Raw genomic sequence first — 18124 nt, 5'->3', positions numbered from 1 at the left:
TCCCCAATCCCGATGATGAAGGAATCTAGGGAAGGAGGGATGGGGGGGGGGAGGCAGAGAAAGTGGGGAGAGAAAGCAGGAATGAGGGTGGGAAATGAAGAAAGGGGAAATGAGCTGGAGCGGGGAGAGGGAAGAGCAGAAGGAGTAAGTGAAAAGGGAGAGGGGACCAGGAAGGGAGCAAAAGAAGGGAGGGAGGGAGGGAGGGAAGGAGGGAGGGGGGAGGGAGGGAGGGAGGGAGCAAAAGAAGGGAGGGGGGAGGGAGGGAGGGAGGGAGGGAGGAGGGAGGAGAAGGAGGAGAGTTAGGACTCAGCACTCCCCAGCTCCCCTCCCTTCTTGTCCACAGAGAGAAGAGGGAAGGAGGGAGAGATGGAGGGAGAGATGGAGGGAGAGATGGAGGAGAGATGGAGGGAGAGCTCTTTGTTTGTGCTGTTGCATCTGGGGCTGGCCCAGGACCACCCTCCCTCTATCACAGCCCCAGGCTGTGTGTGGCTCTTGCAGGATCTGTTCTTGCTCACTGTACTTCTAACACCCAATGTGTGGTTGTCTCCCTGTCCCCATGGATCCTCCCCATGACATCCTCTGGGTGTCACACACTTCCGGTCAGGACTGAGCTTACCCACTCAAGGGATTCTAATCAGGTTCTGGTGCCTTCAGATGCTAGTGGAGTCTGTGGAGGAGGGGGGTCACAGAACTCCACACAGAACCAGCTGTTACAACCCAGGGCTTCCTGGGACAAGTCACATCTATTAGGTTGCTAGAAGGGTTCACAGGATGCGGGAAAGTATTTCACTGATCATTGCCCAGCCAGATATTGGAAGGGGAGAGAAGCTTCCATCCACGCACACTCCCCCAACATGTTCACACCCTAGAAGCTCGGCGAGCCCCACAGGGGATTCATAGTGCATGGCAGTGGAGCTAAAGGTGACAAGCTTCCAATCCCATCCTGGACGCTGCCACAACCAGCTCCCCCATCTGAAGTTATGTGAGGGGTTCAGTCACCAGACATCCCATTAACATACGAAAGACAGTCTTACCCTCTGCTGGTTCCAGGACTCTTAGAAGCTGTCCTATGAAAAACCAAGGGCACTAAGACCAGGCTTAGAATAATTGTAATTAAAGATGTTCCCATCGCCCCTTATCACTCCGGAAATTACAGAGTTCTGAGTCAGGAACCAAGATAAAGAACAAATGTGTGTGCTTTCTCTCACAAGCACAGCCTGGGACAGACCCACGCTGCCTTGAGATCCAGACTTCTGCTCATGGCCATTAAGTTCAGACTACTCCTGAGCACAGAGAAGGGAGGGAGTCTCCCAGGGCTAGGGCCCTGGCAGGCAGAGAGGAGGACCACACCACAGTCCCAATTAGTTCTCCAGAGTCAGTACTCAGTACCCAGAACCAAGCACCAGTCACTGCCCTACCTGCTGTCCACCTACCTGTGAGCTGCGCTCAAGTGCACACGGCCTTGGAGACAGCCATGTCACTGAAGACACCTCCCTTGGCAGGGCTCAGAATTTCCAGGTAAGAGACCCCAGTGCCTATCTAAGACATCATCTTCTTTCATCCCAATCCACACCTGTGATTTGCCTGTTGATATTCTCAATGAGGCCAGCTAGCCTTTGTTCCCCCTTGCTCCTCAAGGATAGGAGGCAGTGTATTCATTACTCCTACATTGCTGTGATAACACACGGTGACCAAGACAACTTGTAGACGAGCTTATTGGGGCTTACAGTTCCAAGGATTAGAGTTCAAGATGGTGAGGTGAAGGTATGGGGGCCAGGGCAGGAAGCTAAGGGCTCACATCTTGAACCACAAACACAAAGTAGAGAGTGTGTCCTGGGAATGACGATAGGCTTCGAAACCTCAAATCCTGACTCTGGTGATAGGCTTCCTCCAGCCAGGCCATGCCTCCAAAACCTGCCCAAACAGTACCACCAGCTGGGAACCAAGTATTCAAATGTCTGAGTCCTTAGAGTCAGGCAGCTTCAAAACTGGAGAAATGAAAGCCAAGCTCCCACTCTGGGTCCCTCCAGACCTCCAACCCATTGCCTTCCCTTGGGTCGATGAGTAACCATAAGTCTCTCCTGTGAGACATGTGACAAATACAGATCCCAGAACCTCAGTGTGCAGCCTAGATGAGGTGTTGTTCAAAACCTCCTAAATGCCATACCAGTCATGAGCAGACAGGCAGACCCCACAGTGGGAAAACAATTTTATTCTCTGCAGGACTGTCCACAGATTTCCAGCACCAGAGAACAGTCTTGGGGGAAAGAAAAATCTGTTCTGGAAGGTTGTGAGCAATGAAAGGTGTCTGTGGGCTGGGAGGGCAGAGGCTTCATACACTGAGTGGAGGGCTGAGAGGGTTGCTCCAGAGAGGAGGATAGACATGCCACTGGGGGTGGAGGAAGCTGCCAAGTCAAGACAATGTCTCTATCCTATCAAGCCACAACACTGGGAGACGCATACTCCACCTGCCTTGGAAAAGTAACCCCCAACTCCCCACAAAGGTTTCCTGGGAGTGAGTTCGACTGCTGTCAATGGATACTGGGTTGGAATTCTGAGCCAGCAGAGTAGACAACCATGAACCGGCAGGAACCCCCAGGCTGAGACTGCCCACCCTCAACTCAGAGCTGCAATATCATTCACTTGTGGGGGCAGTGTGTTGAGACATTTTATCTCAATTTTTGCTCCTTACTGATTAGAAAACTGGAATTCAGAGGATATTGCCTTCGCATGAAATCCATCTTAATCCTCAAGCAAGCAGCACACTAAGCAGAGAACCGCCAGGGGCGTTCCCAATAGTCAGGCACAAAGGAGGGTGAGCCAACCCACTGCTTAACGTCACTGAAGTTTCTAGACAGTGCAGAATGGAAATGAGAATCTCAAATCACTGTTTCCAGGCAGTACAACTGCGTACCTAGAAACCTGAGGGAGTCCACAGAGATCAGTTAGAATTAATGCATCAAACTGCTTGATGAAAGATAATTACATAAAAAGCAACAACCGAGGGGAAAAATTCAATTCACAAGGGCTGAAAGAAAACAAAAATCCTTGAAATAACCCTGATTTTTAAAATAATGGATGAACTATATGCAAAAATATACGACGTTTTCCTGAGCAGCGTGGAGACAGAATTACACAAATTGGAGAACACATTGTGTTCCCAGCAAATATGACGGATTATGTCAATTCCTCCTTTAATTAGTTTTTAAGTTTAATTTAATGTCAATCAAATTCACAAGGGATGGTTGAACCTGACAAAACAATTCTAAAATTCACTGGAAAGAATAAACAGATGTGACCAGCCAAGACGAAGAACCCAGCCACATGTTCCTGAACGGGGCCAAACAATACAATTGGCTGTGTGTGTGTGTGTGTGTGTGTGTGTGTGTGTGTGTGTGTGTGTGTGTGTGTGCCAGTGCATGTGTGTATAGAAGCCAACATGTGTGTAGAGGCCAGAGACCAATGCCAAATCATCTGCAATAGCCCATCCCCCCTTTTTTTAAACAGTGTCTCTCAATGAGCCTGGAGCTCACCAATTTAGGTATTCTGACTATCCAGCAAGCCACAAGGATCCTCCTGGCTCTGGGTATGACATGTCTCTCTGAGCCTGGCTTTCCAGCTGGTCTTTCGAACTCAGGTCCTCATCAGGCAAGCACTTTGCTGACTGAGAGCTATCTCTGCTAGGCCCCATTTTCAAAAGGAAAAAAATACAAATGAAATTAATTTCTAAAATAGATTTCATTTAATCTAGTATATTCAAAAATTATTATCTGAAATGATAATCCATACTTTCAATCTATCTAGGAGGAACGGATGTAAATCAACAGCAGAGTATTTGTCTGGCACACACAAAGCCCCGATTCAACTCTCAACACCCCACAAACACACACACACACACACACACACACACACACACACACACACACACACACAATGAAAATCTGTGAAATATTTTCCTTTTGTGGGGATAGAAGAAGTACTAAGTCTTGAAAATCCAGTTTGTGTTGTATTTTACATGCAGAATGACTCTCAGTGCAGACCAGTGACATTTCAAATGTTCAGAAACCTCATGTGGCCTGTAGCTATTGTACTGGATAGTGAGTGCAGCATCCAAGCACTAAAACCCTTAGATATTTGAAATTCTACTAATGAGCACTGCTTGGTATTGTTACAAGAACAGACGGCCAGAAAAAAAAAAAAAATGGAGTTCATCTGTGGAATTGCTTAACTTGAGGTTTTCTTTAAAATCAACTGTTGTGTGTGGTGAAGTCTATTAAAAAACAATATATAAAGAGGCTGGTAAGATGATGCAATTGGTAAAGTGCTTGCCCCACAAGAACCTGAGTTTGGACCCCCCAGTAGCCATGTTTAAAAAGCCAGGTGAGGTAGCACGCACCTGTGAGGCCAGCATTGGGAAAGAGGAGACAAGTGGATCTCTGGGGCTCCCTGGCCAACCAGTGTAGCTGCATCAGTGAGTGACAAGTTCCAGGTTCTGTGAGAAACCGTGTCTCAGAAATTAAGATGGAGAGCTACTGAGGAAGACACCTGACATCAATCTCTGCCCTTCACATGAACACATGCCAACATATACACATACAATATTGGCATATACACATACAATATGTGTCACACACCATGCAATACTACTTTGGTCAATGACAGACTACATACACAACAGTGATCCTATAAGATTATATAGCCTAGTAGTGTCATAGCCAGCTTAGCATATGATATTTGCACAACAAAATCACCTGATGAGACCATTCTTGGAACAAATCCTTACCTCAAATGGTGCACAACTATCTACAAATGCCATGTGTTCCCAGCTCCTTCTATTCTGCCTCCAGAAGCTCTGTGCCAATCATGCTGGCCACCATGGAGACCTGAACAAACTTACATAAAGTATCAATACACCTATTTTCCCTACAATCTGCTTTCAAAAAAGAAGTACCCAAGTTCAAAGATGAATCTTTCAATATCCTGTTCATAGATCTGTCTAGAGATGGCCCCTCTAGTGGAAAGAGTCTACATCCTGCATGCTGCTGCCCTGCATGTCCTCTGTGTGAAATCTATGTCAACTCTCAGAACCTTGGCATCGTTAGTTGCTTCTCCATCATCTCCATAACTTTCATCACTACCATCCCTATCATCATCTCCATCCCCATCACTATCACTACCACCAAAGTCATTATCACTATCAAACCTATCCCCATCGTTACCATCATTGCCCTAACCCCCATAACTCCAACAGCTCCATTTTTTTTTTTTGCCAGAACTGAGGACCAAACCCAGGGCCCTGTGCTTGCTAGGCAAGTGCTCTACCACTGAGCCAAATTCCCAACCCAACAGCTCCATTTTTATCTGCCCATAATATCCATCATTATCACCATCATCATCATCATCATCATCATCATCATCATAATCATCATCATCATAATCATCATCATCATCCCCAACACCATATCTCTGTCACTACCATCAAAATTATCATCACCACTATCATCCCCCATCTTACCACCACCATTGTAACTATCACCCCACTGACATCATCTCCATCCTCACCAGTACCACTGTCATTATTCTACTGTCATCATCATTACAACCTTCATCACCATCACCAAAATCAAACCACATTTGGAGAACTATAAGAAGACACATTTTAAGGCACATTTTTCACATGTACTATCTCCAAAGTCATGACAAACCCAGTGGGTCACCATAGATGACAGCATTGCTTTGCACATGCCAACTTAGCATTGCCATCACTTTGGGTACCTGTGGGATTAGCACTTTTCTGTGTTGAGACCCCTTGCCACTCAAAGTGTCTTCAGAAAGCCACACATTGTGATGGCAAAAAGATACATGCAAAAAGGTTTAGTGTCAGCAGAATATATATCCCTGTCATTGGCAAGGTGAATGATGGTCACAATATCACCCATACTTTCTCCAAGAGAAGACACTCAGAAGTGGATGAAGCCAGATTATACTTGCTCGCCATGACTCATGCCAAAAGGCTCAAGGCAGAAGAAATGCTCTGTCCACCATGATGAGGACAGCAATTGCATCAGTAGGGACTGTGAAAACTCATGGGTAGAGCATGATTAAGGCACCACATTGCAGCTGGGTGTAGTGGCAGGCTCTAGTAATCCCAGCGCCTGAGAGGCAGGAGCATTGCAGCAAGTTTGAGACTTGCCTGATATACACAACATGTTCTAGTCCCAATAGCACTACACAGTGAGACTCAAAGAAATGAACACCCCCTGAACCTTGAGCCTGGGCTACATGATTACAGTGTACTTGTCTTCCAACACGCAGTGAGGTAGTCATTGATGGAGTCCCATTTTGCAAATTTAATGATCAACTAAATTTCCCAGTGTTGTAGCCTCTTCCAGGCTGCACAGTTTGGCAGAGTACAGCTGATCCTGTAGCTACACACTAAACTTATATACTTCTGGGTTAACAAGTAAAACACCTAGGATGGGAGTGTTGGAGCAGGCAGAACCTGCCTGGCCTCTTGGCAGTACAATACCCATGGTCCTTGATGCTGGAGTTTCCTTTGCCAGCAAGTAGAAAACTGTGTGCTCCACTCACCTATCCTGAAGTCAATGTGCAGTGTAATTGAAATTCATGGATGAGCCCGAGGAGCCAGCTCCAGGCTCCGTAATAACTTCTCCAGATTAATGGCAGCACAGCAGAACCAGTGGACAGCTGACATTTAATATAAAACATAGGCAGCAGAGTGAGAGGCTCCTACCTGGGCCTTCTCATTCCACAGCACCTTCCAGTGGAGGAAGGGGTGGTATAAGGTAACAATGAAATTCAAGGTGCTGGAGTCTTCCTCTCCCTGGTACCTCCACCCCACATGAGGACCTACTCCAGCAGGAAATCTCTGCTAAGAACACACACATGTGCCCATATGCACACACACACACACACACACACACTTGAATGCACACATGTAACTATATGCACATTCACACAAAAACTTACATGCAAACACACATCTGTGTGTGCATGCATCTTCATGTAAGACGTGCATGAATACATACATACATACACACATATAGCCTCCACGGCTAGGTACATATACTCATATACACACAGGTTCCCAGAAGGGGCTCCACATATACCCATCCCTACAGATTTTCAAAGACCAGAGTGAGGTGCTCTAAGCCATGGTTCAGGCCACTACAAAGCAAAGTCAGTGCTGGGCCAGGCCCTCACATGTCTGGGAGACTCAAAACAGATGAGTCCCTGGCAGTCACAACACTTGTACTACTCACAGCAGGCCTGAGTGAAGACTTAACCTTTTCCACTCTCCGTCACTCATCAATGGCTAAGAACATGGGGCACAGGGACAGCTGTGGGCAGGAGGTACCTTCTGAACGAGTAGCAGAAGCCTTCAGTCACCAACATCCGGGCACAGAGTAACACAGAGTAGTGGGCAGGGCCTGGCAAGGAGCATGACCTAGGATGGCCTGAGGAGCCAGTCTCCCTGGGCTCAGGCTCACAGTGACTGGCCTCAATAGCCTTCATGAAGAGCCAGGCTGGTCCTACCATGTCCTGCTTTAAAGAACTTCAATGGGGAGAAGCCAGCAGAGCTGGGTAGTTCCCTGAGTCCATGTCCTAAGGTATCGACTCAACCTTTCCCATAGCTACCTAGGAGCTACTTCCTCTCCGTGTCTGACTTGATTTAAACCAGAAGGTATGAAATCAGATTTGCAGGGACAGAAAACCATTCAAAACTAGGCACGTACACAAACGCTTTCCCAGGGGTAAGGCAGAGCTCCCACCATTCAGAGGCTTGCCTCCTGAACGTAGACACCAGGTGGTTGATAGCAGAGCAGACTCAATGGGAGCACTGGGGGCTGGGGTCTCTGGGGAAAGTGTCATGCCTTTCTCCCTTTCTGGGGCTTCCAGATCCCACTTCCTGGGCATGTCACTTCCCAGCTCCCAGCTGACCTCACCCAGTCTAGAGCTGAACCCTGTAGGCATAGCCAGGAACACTCATTCTGCAAGATGCCAAGAAGCACAAAGTATGACATGACATGTGTGTGTCCAGGGCAGCTCCCAGGACAAAGGGCCATTCAGCTAAAGCCTGCAGAGCAAAGCAAGTAAATGGAGAGAGAGTGAGGATGGCCCCAGAGAGGGTACAGCCTGTGCAAAGGTCCTGAGTACCCCGTGCAGGAGGAACAATGAGCCAGAGTGGCAACAGAGTGACGCATGGGGCCGGAATTCATTTAAGCCAAGTCTAGGAGGGAGGGGCCTTGACTATCAGGCCCATGGGTTAGGATTGCTTTGTTTTGTTTTGCTTTGTTTCGAGAGCAACACAGAGCAAAGGAGTGACAGATTTGATGTGTGTTTGTAAAAACTTCTCTGGCTGCTGGGTGGAGGAAGGGTTGCTTGGTGAAGGAGGGCAGCTTGCATCAGCCTGCCATAAAGGACTGGGATGAGATTTGGAGGTCTCTAGTAATCCTGTGATTCCTGCCCCAGTGGAAGGTGTGGAGAAGAGGGGAGACCTGTGTTCATGGGTAGTACAGTTCCTAAGTCTTCCATATAGTCACCCTGGACCATAACAGGAGATACATGCTAGTCCCACATCATACTGGTTGGTTGAAAGATGAGCCTGGAGCTGCTGATGGGTTCCTCATGAGGGATTAGGGGAGAAAAGCCTCCCAAAATGAATACCAAGAGCAGAGGAGCCAAGAGACTGAACAATCTGAGGCCCTGAAGCCAGCCAGGCCTGAAGCCAGCACTCCTTAGAAACTTCAAATAACCAGACTCATAATATCTCTTGTTCATTCCATCCAATGTAAGCTGCTTTTCCATCATTTAAGCTCAATAAGTCTTAGATCAGGGGAGAGGCAGAAGCCACCCTAGGTAGGTAGGAAGATCACTCACAGTAGAGGCCTCTACACTGACCTGAGGACTCCAGAAACTAGGGTACCTCTTTGGTCCTCTGCTATGGGCTCACAGCTGTCAAGGCAGTGCCAAGGCAGGGTGGAAAGTAAGAGGACATCCCTCCTCCATGATGAGCAGCCCTTGTCTCCAACCCACAGTGCTAGAAGCTTCCCCAGTCTAGCACTTGAGCTGACTGAGCCCAGCATGTGACCTTGAAGACAGCATCATTTGGGGAAACATCATTTTTCTTTGTGGCTTTTAGGAATCCCAAAGCTCTGGCCAGAATGGTAGGCCAACAGGAAACCCCAAGAAAAGATGGTCAACGACAGCCTCCCCACAAAAAAACATAGACTTCCTTGTTGCCACAAGATATTAGCTATACTACGGAGGCTCTTCCAAACAGACCAGGGAGCTTGTAATGAGCCCTAGGAAAAGATGGACACCTCCTTCTTCAAGTCCCAGAACTAGACCAGGCTAGCCCAGCCAGCAGGATGTTATGAGTGGCCCTGCCTATATCAGGCTACAGAAGTCTCCCAAGGCTTCCTGAATGGAAAGAAGTATAAGGAAGAGTCACCTCCATCTTCCTGGAGTCCCCACTGTGATCACCCTCCAGGGAGGAGTCAAGACGCCCACCCATGAGGTGCTCCAGCTCAGAGCAGAGCACCAGACAGTCAACTCATCACTCAGCTCTCGCCCTCACACATAGATAATGGTCAATGCTGCTACTCAAGGGATCTCTGGGAAACAAAATAGGAAAGAGTAGAAATGGTTTTGGCTTTCATGCAACCAACAGTCTCTCTGTCTCTCTGTCTCTCTCTCTCTCTCTGTCTCTCTCTCTGTCTGACTCTCTCTCTCTCTTTCTCTTCCTCCCTCCCTCCCTCCCTCCCTCCCTCCCTCTCTCTCAGCTTTTGGAGGCTTTGTTTGTTCATCTGTAGACAAGAGATAATGTGACACATTGCTTAGCCGGCAGCCTTGCACATAGTAGGATTGCAAACTGTCATTCATCACCATGACCTTTCATATCTGCAGGCTTCTTTTCTATTTAGTGTGTAAAACTGGTATCAATTAGTTTGCCTACTGTGTAACCCAAGAAACACTAGAAAATTCTTCCATAGCAACGTGATATATGTTCCCCAAGAGGTTATTTTTTCCTCATTCACTGTGAAAAGACCAATTTTACCATCACCGACCCCCCTCCACCCCCCAGTAAATAATGATGAGCTGTTTCTGACCAGTGGCTAGCAAAGGACCTATCATGTATCTGCAGATACATGTGTGGCCTATCTTATGACAAAAGTCTTCATGGGGCACATCGTGTGCCTTTACCAAACTCCAGTAGAGTCTGCCTCCTGGCTGGCCCAGGGTCCTCATTTGTGGCCAGAACAATCTCAAGTGGCTTCAGGGAATGGTGCTGCTTGATCTCAGTGCTATGGAAATCTGCAAACCTCCATCAAGATCGTCCTACCTGAGACTAGCCAGAGTTCATTCACAAAAGGAAATAGCCCAGGGCTGGTGGGAACCCTTGATTCACAACAGAGGGACTCCAACTGAGCACAGAGCCAACCCCCAGGAAGCAAGGGACAAGACAGCAGAGGTCCTAATGAGCCATGCCCGAAGATTAGTCACCATGTGAGCTAATAAGTTCCCCTTTCTGTTTAAACCAAGTTGACTTGGATTCTCTGTCACTTGTAACTGAAAGAGAGCTGACTGATAGATGCAGTGGGTGGATTCAATTAGAGTCCCATTGTACTAACCAGATCAGGAGAGCAATGTCCACAGTCTTCAGTGACTGCTGCCGTCCTCCTTCAGCAGAAGAGTGGACCCGTGTGTCTTTAGCAACAGGCAAGCAGATTCACAAATACATATTTCTAGACAGCAGGACAGCACTTTCTGTCTACACCACAGTTTCTGCACACACATGCTTGGGTGCTAACTGTGTTCTCCAAAGAAAAGGGGTTCCGGGCTGCATCATCCAGTATGTTGGATTAAATAGAACTAGTGAGACTCCTTTACTATAGAACTTTTCAGTCTCTCTCTCTCTCTCTCTCTCTCTCTCTCCCTCTCTCCCTCCCTCTCCCTCTCTCCCTCTCTCCCTCCCTCCCTCCCTCCCTCCCTCCCCCAGGGTGACTCTGCCACCTCCCCAGTGTGACTTGTCCCCTAAGCCCCACTTGTTCAGAGCAACTCAAGGGTACGGCCCTACAGAACATTCCTGGAGAAATAGGACTCTAGACCCTTGCTTCTCAAATGGTCCAAAGGCGAAGATCATGGGCCAGGGAGCTTACCAGGAATGCAGATTCTTTGGTGCCACTCTGGGTGTGTTGAAGTTGAACCTGTATTTGGGAAGACTTCTGGGGAGCTGCCTTCCAGTGCAGCCTGACTCACCTGCTTTGCTGTATCTGGGCAGTTATCAAGGTAGAGTATGGCCTTGTGGGGAAGGGAGCAGGCTGTTGGGTGGCTTAAATACATGTATCCACTTACAGCCCACTGAAGCTTACCAGGGCACAAGTCGCCCCTTTTATTACATCTCAGCAGTTCCGTGCCCCAACCCCCTGAATTAGGGGCACTGAGGCAAAGGAGGCCAGACAGTTCCTAGGCTAGACATTCACCATCACTGGCTGTGTGGGTAGGACAAGTTACTCCACCTCTCAAAGGTTCAATGTGTCATATGTAAGCCACATGTACAAGGCCGCCTCCCCTCCAGAGTTACTGTGACAACTAGAGACACCAGGTGGAAAGGTCAAGGTCCTTAGTGAATCTTCCATCATGGAAGCCCAGAGGACCTTAAAGGGACAGGGAATTATTTGGTAGCAAATCCAGTACAGGTAAGTACAGAAAAAGAAGGGAAAGTGGAAGAGAGAAGAGAAGATGGGAAAGGAAGGAAGGAAGACCAAAATAAAATAAAACAGAGAAGAAAGAAAAGGAAAGCTAACGATGCTGGCCCACCACGGCAGGGTTGTTCCTCACTGACTGGAAGCCACTCAGGCTTCAGCGCTGACCTCTGCATGTGGGTGTCCCATGCCTGCGACATTCCAGCATGGCCTTCCCAGGTCAGTTCACCCCTGGAATCTTCAGGATGACTTCTCTCTCCACCTGCTTGCCAAACGGCACTTTCTCCAGCTGTCTGTGACCCCATCAAATAGCACCTGAGTGCCCGTCCACCCACACTGGCATAGGACCTGGCCCATCTCTAACTGGTAAAAAGGATACACAAGGTCAAAGGTGTTGCCTGAACAAATGAATGGGGAGGATGAATGAATGATTCAGTGATACCTCCCATTCCTCTAGTGGGAATTAATTAGCCAGGGGGGGGGGGGGGTAGGGATCCCTGCCAACCCCACCACCTTGTCCCAAGTCCCAGCAATGATCTCCTTTCATGTTTAGGAAACTCACTGGCGTCTTTAAAGGTGATTTGCCTGTGGGGCTGGGACTAACCAGGCAACAGAGAATAGGGGAAAATTGCCCTACATTAACCCAACTCCTCCAAGGACACTGAAGAGTCATTTGCAATGTGCTCGGGCTCTAAGTAAATCCGACCAAAGGCAGTGATTTTTCTGAAGCAACAAGTGATGTTTCCTGTGTGTCCATAAAAAGAACTCCAGTGGTTGTAGGGCTGGGGTGTAATTGCCAGCTCTGCAGATGGCAGGGCCAACCTGGGCTCCCTGAGGACAGGCGTTGCTCAGGGCTGGCAGGACTGGAAGCATGGCCACTTGCCCAGAGCCGGGAGTACCCTGAGCAGCAATTAGAACAGAAACCACGGTGGGAGGCTTCAGGTGTCTGGCCGGCCGGCACAGCCAGCCTGACCACTGCACATTCAGTCCAAAGTAGAAAACTGCCATAGGTTCTGCTGTGCCAGGCCCCTGGGTGGCAGGACAGCACCATCAATGTCAGCCTCTGCCCTGACATTGCTCCAAGCTTTCTCCAAGAATCCCTGTGTGGTAACCCTGGTCCTCGGGGACACCCAGTGGCAGGTGAGCTTCCCAGCACTCTAGTCACACTGGTTGCCCTAGATAGTTCCAAAAGGGACCATTACCTGTCCATCAGGCACCGCCCCCCCCCCAAAGTCAAACAGCCCACGGACATTAGGTCCTTCATTACCAAACGCTCCCCTTGGCTCAAATTGGAAGGAGAAAGCTGACTTTTCAAATAGCCAGCAATTCTTCAACAGGAAGCCACGGGCATCAACATCACTGATTCCTGGTCAGCCAAGGGAGAGAGGGCTAGCTGGGCATTTCCGCATCACCACCTGCTCCCCAGGCTGTCATATGCACACACACAGAGAAGCAAGGAACCGGTCAGCATCCATGCCCATCACAAGCTCCGCAACACACGTGCTCAAAACTCACTCGGAGACACATTTGTGAAGGCCACAGATACCTCCATGCTTGAGCGACAACGTATATGCACACGTTCACACGGATATGTACAAAGGTACCCAGAAAGAAGCATGCGTACATTCCAAAACACACGCGCAAACTCGAGCGGGTGCGCGCACGCGCGCACACATACACACATACACACACACAGAGAGAGAGAGAGAGAGAGAGAGAGAGAGAGAGAGAGAGAGAGAGAGAGAGAGAGAGAGAGACATACATACACGGCAGCTTATGCTTATATATAAGAAGCAGACAGGAGTACACAGGCATTAGGGCTGGAGGTGGGGTCCCTATAAATCGTCCTGCCTTCTCTGACCAATCAAAAAAATCTTGCCTTCCCGCCAACCCCTGCAGCAAGGCGAATGCCTGCCTTCCTGAGCACTGGGGAAGAGAAGATGGTCCTGGGCTCGTGCTCTGTCGCCCTCTCAGGGGACTTCCTAGTAATGGGTTTCCAAAGCCCAGGCAAGGGCCAGAACAGAAACAGCACTAGTAGAAGAGTACTCACCAGCCCATCACAGTTACTGAGCGCCACCGAGGAGGCTTTAGCTAAGCCAGCCACGTCTCCAACGTAGAGACAGGTCCCAAGCAGGGGCTCCACCCGGGTGTCTCCCGTCTCACCCTGCCATTCCACCGTGGCCCCCGGAGCCACAAGGCGAGCGTTGGGCCGCAGCCGCAGGTGCAGGTCTCGGCCGAAGACCGTGAGGTTGTAGAAGAGGCGGCCTCCAGGGTCCTGCACGTCGCCTCCGGGCAAGCCTGAGGTCTGGACCGGGGCGGCTCTGCGGGCTCGTACCCCCGCCCGGGCGGTCTCCGAAGACACCACGTGGGACACCAAGCGGCCCTGGGCGTCAGTGCGCACCGGCACCGCCAGGATGCGCTCGGTTCCGTGCCCCGGGGGCCCGCCTGCAATGGAAAGGGGCGTTAGACTAGCGGAGACCTCGGAGCCTCAGAGCCTGACCGCGGAGCTCGGCACCCCCAACCCTTGCCTCAGTTGAAGAGAAGGGACATTCCACCAGGAAGCCTCCAGGAAGGGGCGTTGACAGGACCACCACTCCGGAACCACGTCGCCTCCGGGCCGTCCCCCTAAGAAGACCATGCCAGCTAAAAGGCTGCCCCAGTCGGGTTCCCAGTTGAGGCTTCACCGGCACCTCGCAGTTGCCCTAAAGGGCGACCCCATCAGAGTGCCCTCGCTCCTTAATTATACCGTCCTTGGTAGGACACGGGGCTCCTCGGCAATGATTCCACGTTGATCCCCAGCTCATGAACCTCGACCCTTCAGCGGTCCTCGCTGCCCAAGTGTCCTCACTGTTGGCCTCTGGAGCAGCCAAGACTCGGCTCGCCCTCGCACGGGCGGCCTGTCCTCGGTCCAGCTCCCGGTCAGCCCACTGCCAGCTCCCTCTCTCCGTGAGCCTAAAGCCCAGGAAGGGTGGAGCAGGGTCCCACCGATCTCCGGGGAACCCCTCCGGAGCGCCCCCAAGCAATGCTCAGGGCCCGCAGGCGGCGCGCTCCGCACCGGCTCCTCCGGAGCGTCCCCGGGCGCCGCCTCGCCCTGGCTCCCCCGGACCCGCTGGTGCTGGTTCTGCGCTCTCTGCCGCGGGGTTTTCCCGCCACCCCCCCAGCTCCACACTCTGCATCCCGGGAGCGGCGAGCGCTCCAAGGCTCGCTGCATCCCAAGGCACCCGGGGTGCGCCCCCTGCGTGACCGCCGGGGCCCCGAAGTTGGCCAACTTGGCCCCGGGCGCGGCGCACGGAGTTTGCCCAAGTCGTCTCAGACGATGATTGAGGAGGGGGCGGCGGGGCGCACGGGGCGGGAACGGATGGCCAGAGGGGCGTGGGGCTTGGGGGTGCGGCTGGCACCTACCTGGGGGCTCGGCAGCGGCGGCCAGCCGGGCGCTCGCGGGTGGCGGCGGCAGCAGCAGGAGTGGCGGCGGCGGCGGCAGCAGCAGCAGCAGCAGCAGCAGAGCGGGGCAGAGCAGGCGGCGAGCGGCTCCCGCCGGCGGATCCATGGCAGCCCGACCGCAGCCGGTGCCCCGCACTCGCAGCCGGCGCGAAAGTTCCCCGCGCGCCGCCCAGCCCACATCTGGGGGCAGCTGGAGCCGCCCGCAGCTGCAGCACCGCAGGGCGCGGGGCGGAGGAGGCGAGGCGCAGGAGAGGGCGGGGAGCGCGGAGGGAAGGCGGGGAGAGCGAAGGAGCGAGCGAGCTAGCGGGCGAGGGAGGCGGGAGGAGGAGGCGAAGGCGAGCGAGGGGGAGGGCGGGGACGGCGGGCGCCTCAGCCTGCCGTGACCCGGCGCTTCTTGGCGCGGCCGCCGCCCGCTCCCCTCCTTGCTTCCCGGCTCGCAGGGAGGCAGAGACACCCCGAGGCGACGGCAGAGAAGGGCTGGAGGCCAGCCAAGGGAAGCCCACTGCGCGTCCCGTGTCACCTCGAAGGAGTGGCATCCCACCCCGAGAGCCCTCTGGAGTATGGGTCCCACCCTGCTGCCTTGGGACTCTTTCTGTGCTTTGTAGCTGAGTGAAACAGGGGAATGGAAAGAGGGTCTGGGAGGATCCGGAGCCTGGTCCCAGGCCCAGAGGGAGGCCCCAGAGGCGGGTGGGTAGTTACCCCAGGGAGCACTCCCCAGGCTACCTCAAAGATCAACTTTTGCCCTCACTAAAAGAGAAGGTTCCCTCGGGCCCCCAACTCCTCTCTGTCCCTCTCCCAGTCCATCAGCCTCTGAGTCCCTCCACACTCTCCATTGCAACCTCTGGCGCGGCTTTTTCCTGCCAGACTTGGGCCCTCCCTGCCCTCACCTGCCTCAGTGGGCCACCTGCCTCAGTGGGCCTCCTGCCGTGGAGGTCTGCCGTCCTCCCCACCAGAAACGGTCACGGGACACTCTTCCACTTTTCCAAGAGAGCATGCAAGGGCAAACATCCCGGCCAGTTCGTTGTGAGTTCCAGATGCCAACAGGAATCCATACTCCTCAGCAGGGTCCTGGTCCCCCCATTTCCTGGAGTCATTGTCCTGCCAAGCCTGTTGACCCTGGACACAGTGATTCCCCCCCACCCCAGGTCTTCCTGAGTACTCCCCTCAAGCTCTCTTCTATGGAACATCTATGCAATGTTATGTCCAGTTCTTGCTTTGCTCTCCCAGAGTGGACATCTGTCCCTTCGATCTTCCATTCACCCTGCCCCAGGCCTGTGTGGCAGGGCCTTGGGCAGAAGACCCGGAGATGACTCCTTATGAACAGGAGGGCCCCATCTCATGGGGAAATACATGATTTGTACAACTGGTTCTAACTGTGTTTTTCAAGACAGGGTTTTACTGTTTAGCTTTGGCTGTCCTGGAACTCCCTTTGTAGACCAGGCTGGCCTCAAACTCGTAGAGATCCAGCTGCCTCTGCCTCCTGAGTGCTGGGATTAAAGGTGTGGGCCACCACTGCCAGACTCTAACGGTGATTTCTTATCCTTGGTTTTGCCTGCCATTCCTGGGACGTGGGTGGGAGGGCACTGGGCATTGTAGCATCGAAACTGCGTCCACTTGGAAGATTCGTTGTCTCCTGAGAACACCCGAGGCTGGGCTAGCCTTCAGATGTAGTAGATTCTTCTTGTCAACACTGAAAAATGATGAGATTATTGGGCATAGCAGCTTATGTGTGTACCTCCAGCACTAGGAAGGCTGAGACAGGAGGATTATTGCCACGACTTTGAGGCCAGCCTGGTCCACTGAGTGAGATCTTCTCTTAAAACAGACAAACCTCAAAAGAAAAAGGGATAGAGAGATAAAATTGTGACATTTCAAGTTTTAGAATTGTATTTCTAACTTTTCTGGAGGAATTGGGAGGTGTGGCTGCATTTGGGCCCACATTCCTGCTGAGCCACAATTATTAAACGGGCTACTTATCTGGCAGTTTGCTGCAGGTCCCCTCCCGACACATGTACCCTGAAGGCATGGTTCTTGTGATCTTTGATGACCCAGCTTGTCCCAAAGTTGGAGCTGGAATCCCAGTGTGGTAGAAGGGTATGATTCTACAGTGGGGTATCCTGGAAGACTGAGTGAGAAGCAGCGTAGACTGAATTGGAAGATGAGGGGAACCAGGCAGGCCGGGATTGGGCGACTAGCTGCCTTGCTGGAGACTGAATTTTCCTGTGATTCTCCAGGCAAGATAAAGGAAACTCATCCAGTAGCTTCACCTACTTCAGGGGTCTCATCCTCTCCCCCTCATTTCCCGACCACGTGGATGGTCATTATCAATTTTAATTTTTCTACCACCTACCACGTTCTACTACTGTTTCCTTATGTGGTACTTAATGTTTTACTTTAAAAATTGAAGGATACCTTAAATTGCTGTCGTGAAGGACAAGCCAGCATCTCTCCATTTCATCATAAATCAAATATCACTGTCCCCAAAAATAAATACAAAGGAAAGGGAGAGATTTGCCAGACCCTAGCTACTACTGCCTACCTAAAGGGGAGGCTGGAGCTGAGAAGCCAGTGATGAGGTGGACCCCTAAGCAGGGCCAGTGGGAATCCTTCAACAGCCTGGCCCAGCTGGTAGTCCTCACAACTAGGACCTGCAAGAGGCTACAGCTGAATCAGGCATGCAGACTTCAAATTTTAAAGGGAAACAAGGGTTATTGACATGTCCCAACTGATGGCTTATCTTCTCTCTCTCTCCCCCTCTCTCCCTCTCCCCCCCCCCTCTCCATGTGTGCATGTGTGTGTCTGTGTCTGTGTGTATGTGTGCATGCACAGATGAGTTAGTGGAATGCTGGTCTACCATCCTCAGCACTTCAGAGGTTGAGGCAGGAGGATCAAAAGCTGCACATTTGAGACCAGCCTGGGCAAGACCCTGTCTATAACTTAATTAATTAATTAAT

General features: G+C 51.4%; 1 protein-coding gene across 2 annotated transcripts in view; it reads right to left on the bottom strand.

Annotated features, from left to right (window-relative positions):
- Adamts2 (ADAM metallopeptidase with thrombospondin type 1 motif 2) overlaps positions 1–15403 on the bottom strand; it is a 209083-nt gene extending 193680 nt beyond the window's left edge. For both annotated transcript variants that reach the window (XM_036198014.1, XM_036198015.1), the window contains exons 1-2: positions 15132–15403; positions 13780–14174 (exon numbers count right to left, since the gene is read on the bottom strand). In XM_036198014.1, coding sequence (XP_036053907.1) covers positions 13780–14174; positions 15132–15276 — 540 coding nt within the window. In that variant the 5' untranslated portion in view covers positions 15277–15403. The remainder of the gene's footprint in view (positions 1–13779; positions 14175–15131) is intronic.
- Between the last annotated feature and the right edge of the window lie 2721 nt (positions 15404–18124).

Source organism: Onychomys torridus, chromosome 8, assembly GCF_903995425.1.
Source record: "Onychomys torridus chromosome 8, mOncTor1.1, whole genome shotgun sequence".
NCBI classification, from domain to species: domain Eukaryota; kingdom Metazoa; phylum Chordata; class Mammalia; order Rodentia; family Cricetidae; genus Onychomys; species Onychomys torridus.
The sequence above is the reverse complement of the archived record's forward strand: the minus strand, read 5'-3'. Positions and strand labels throughout refer to the sequence as shown.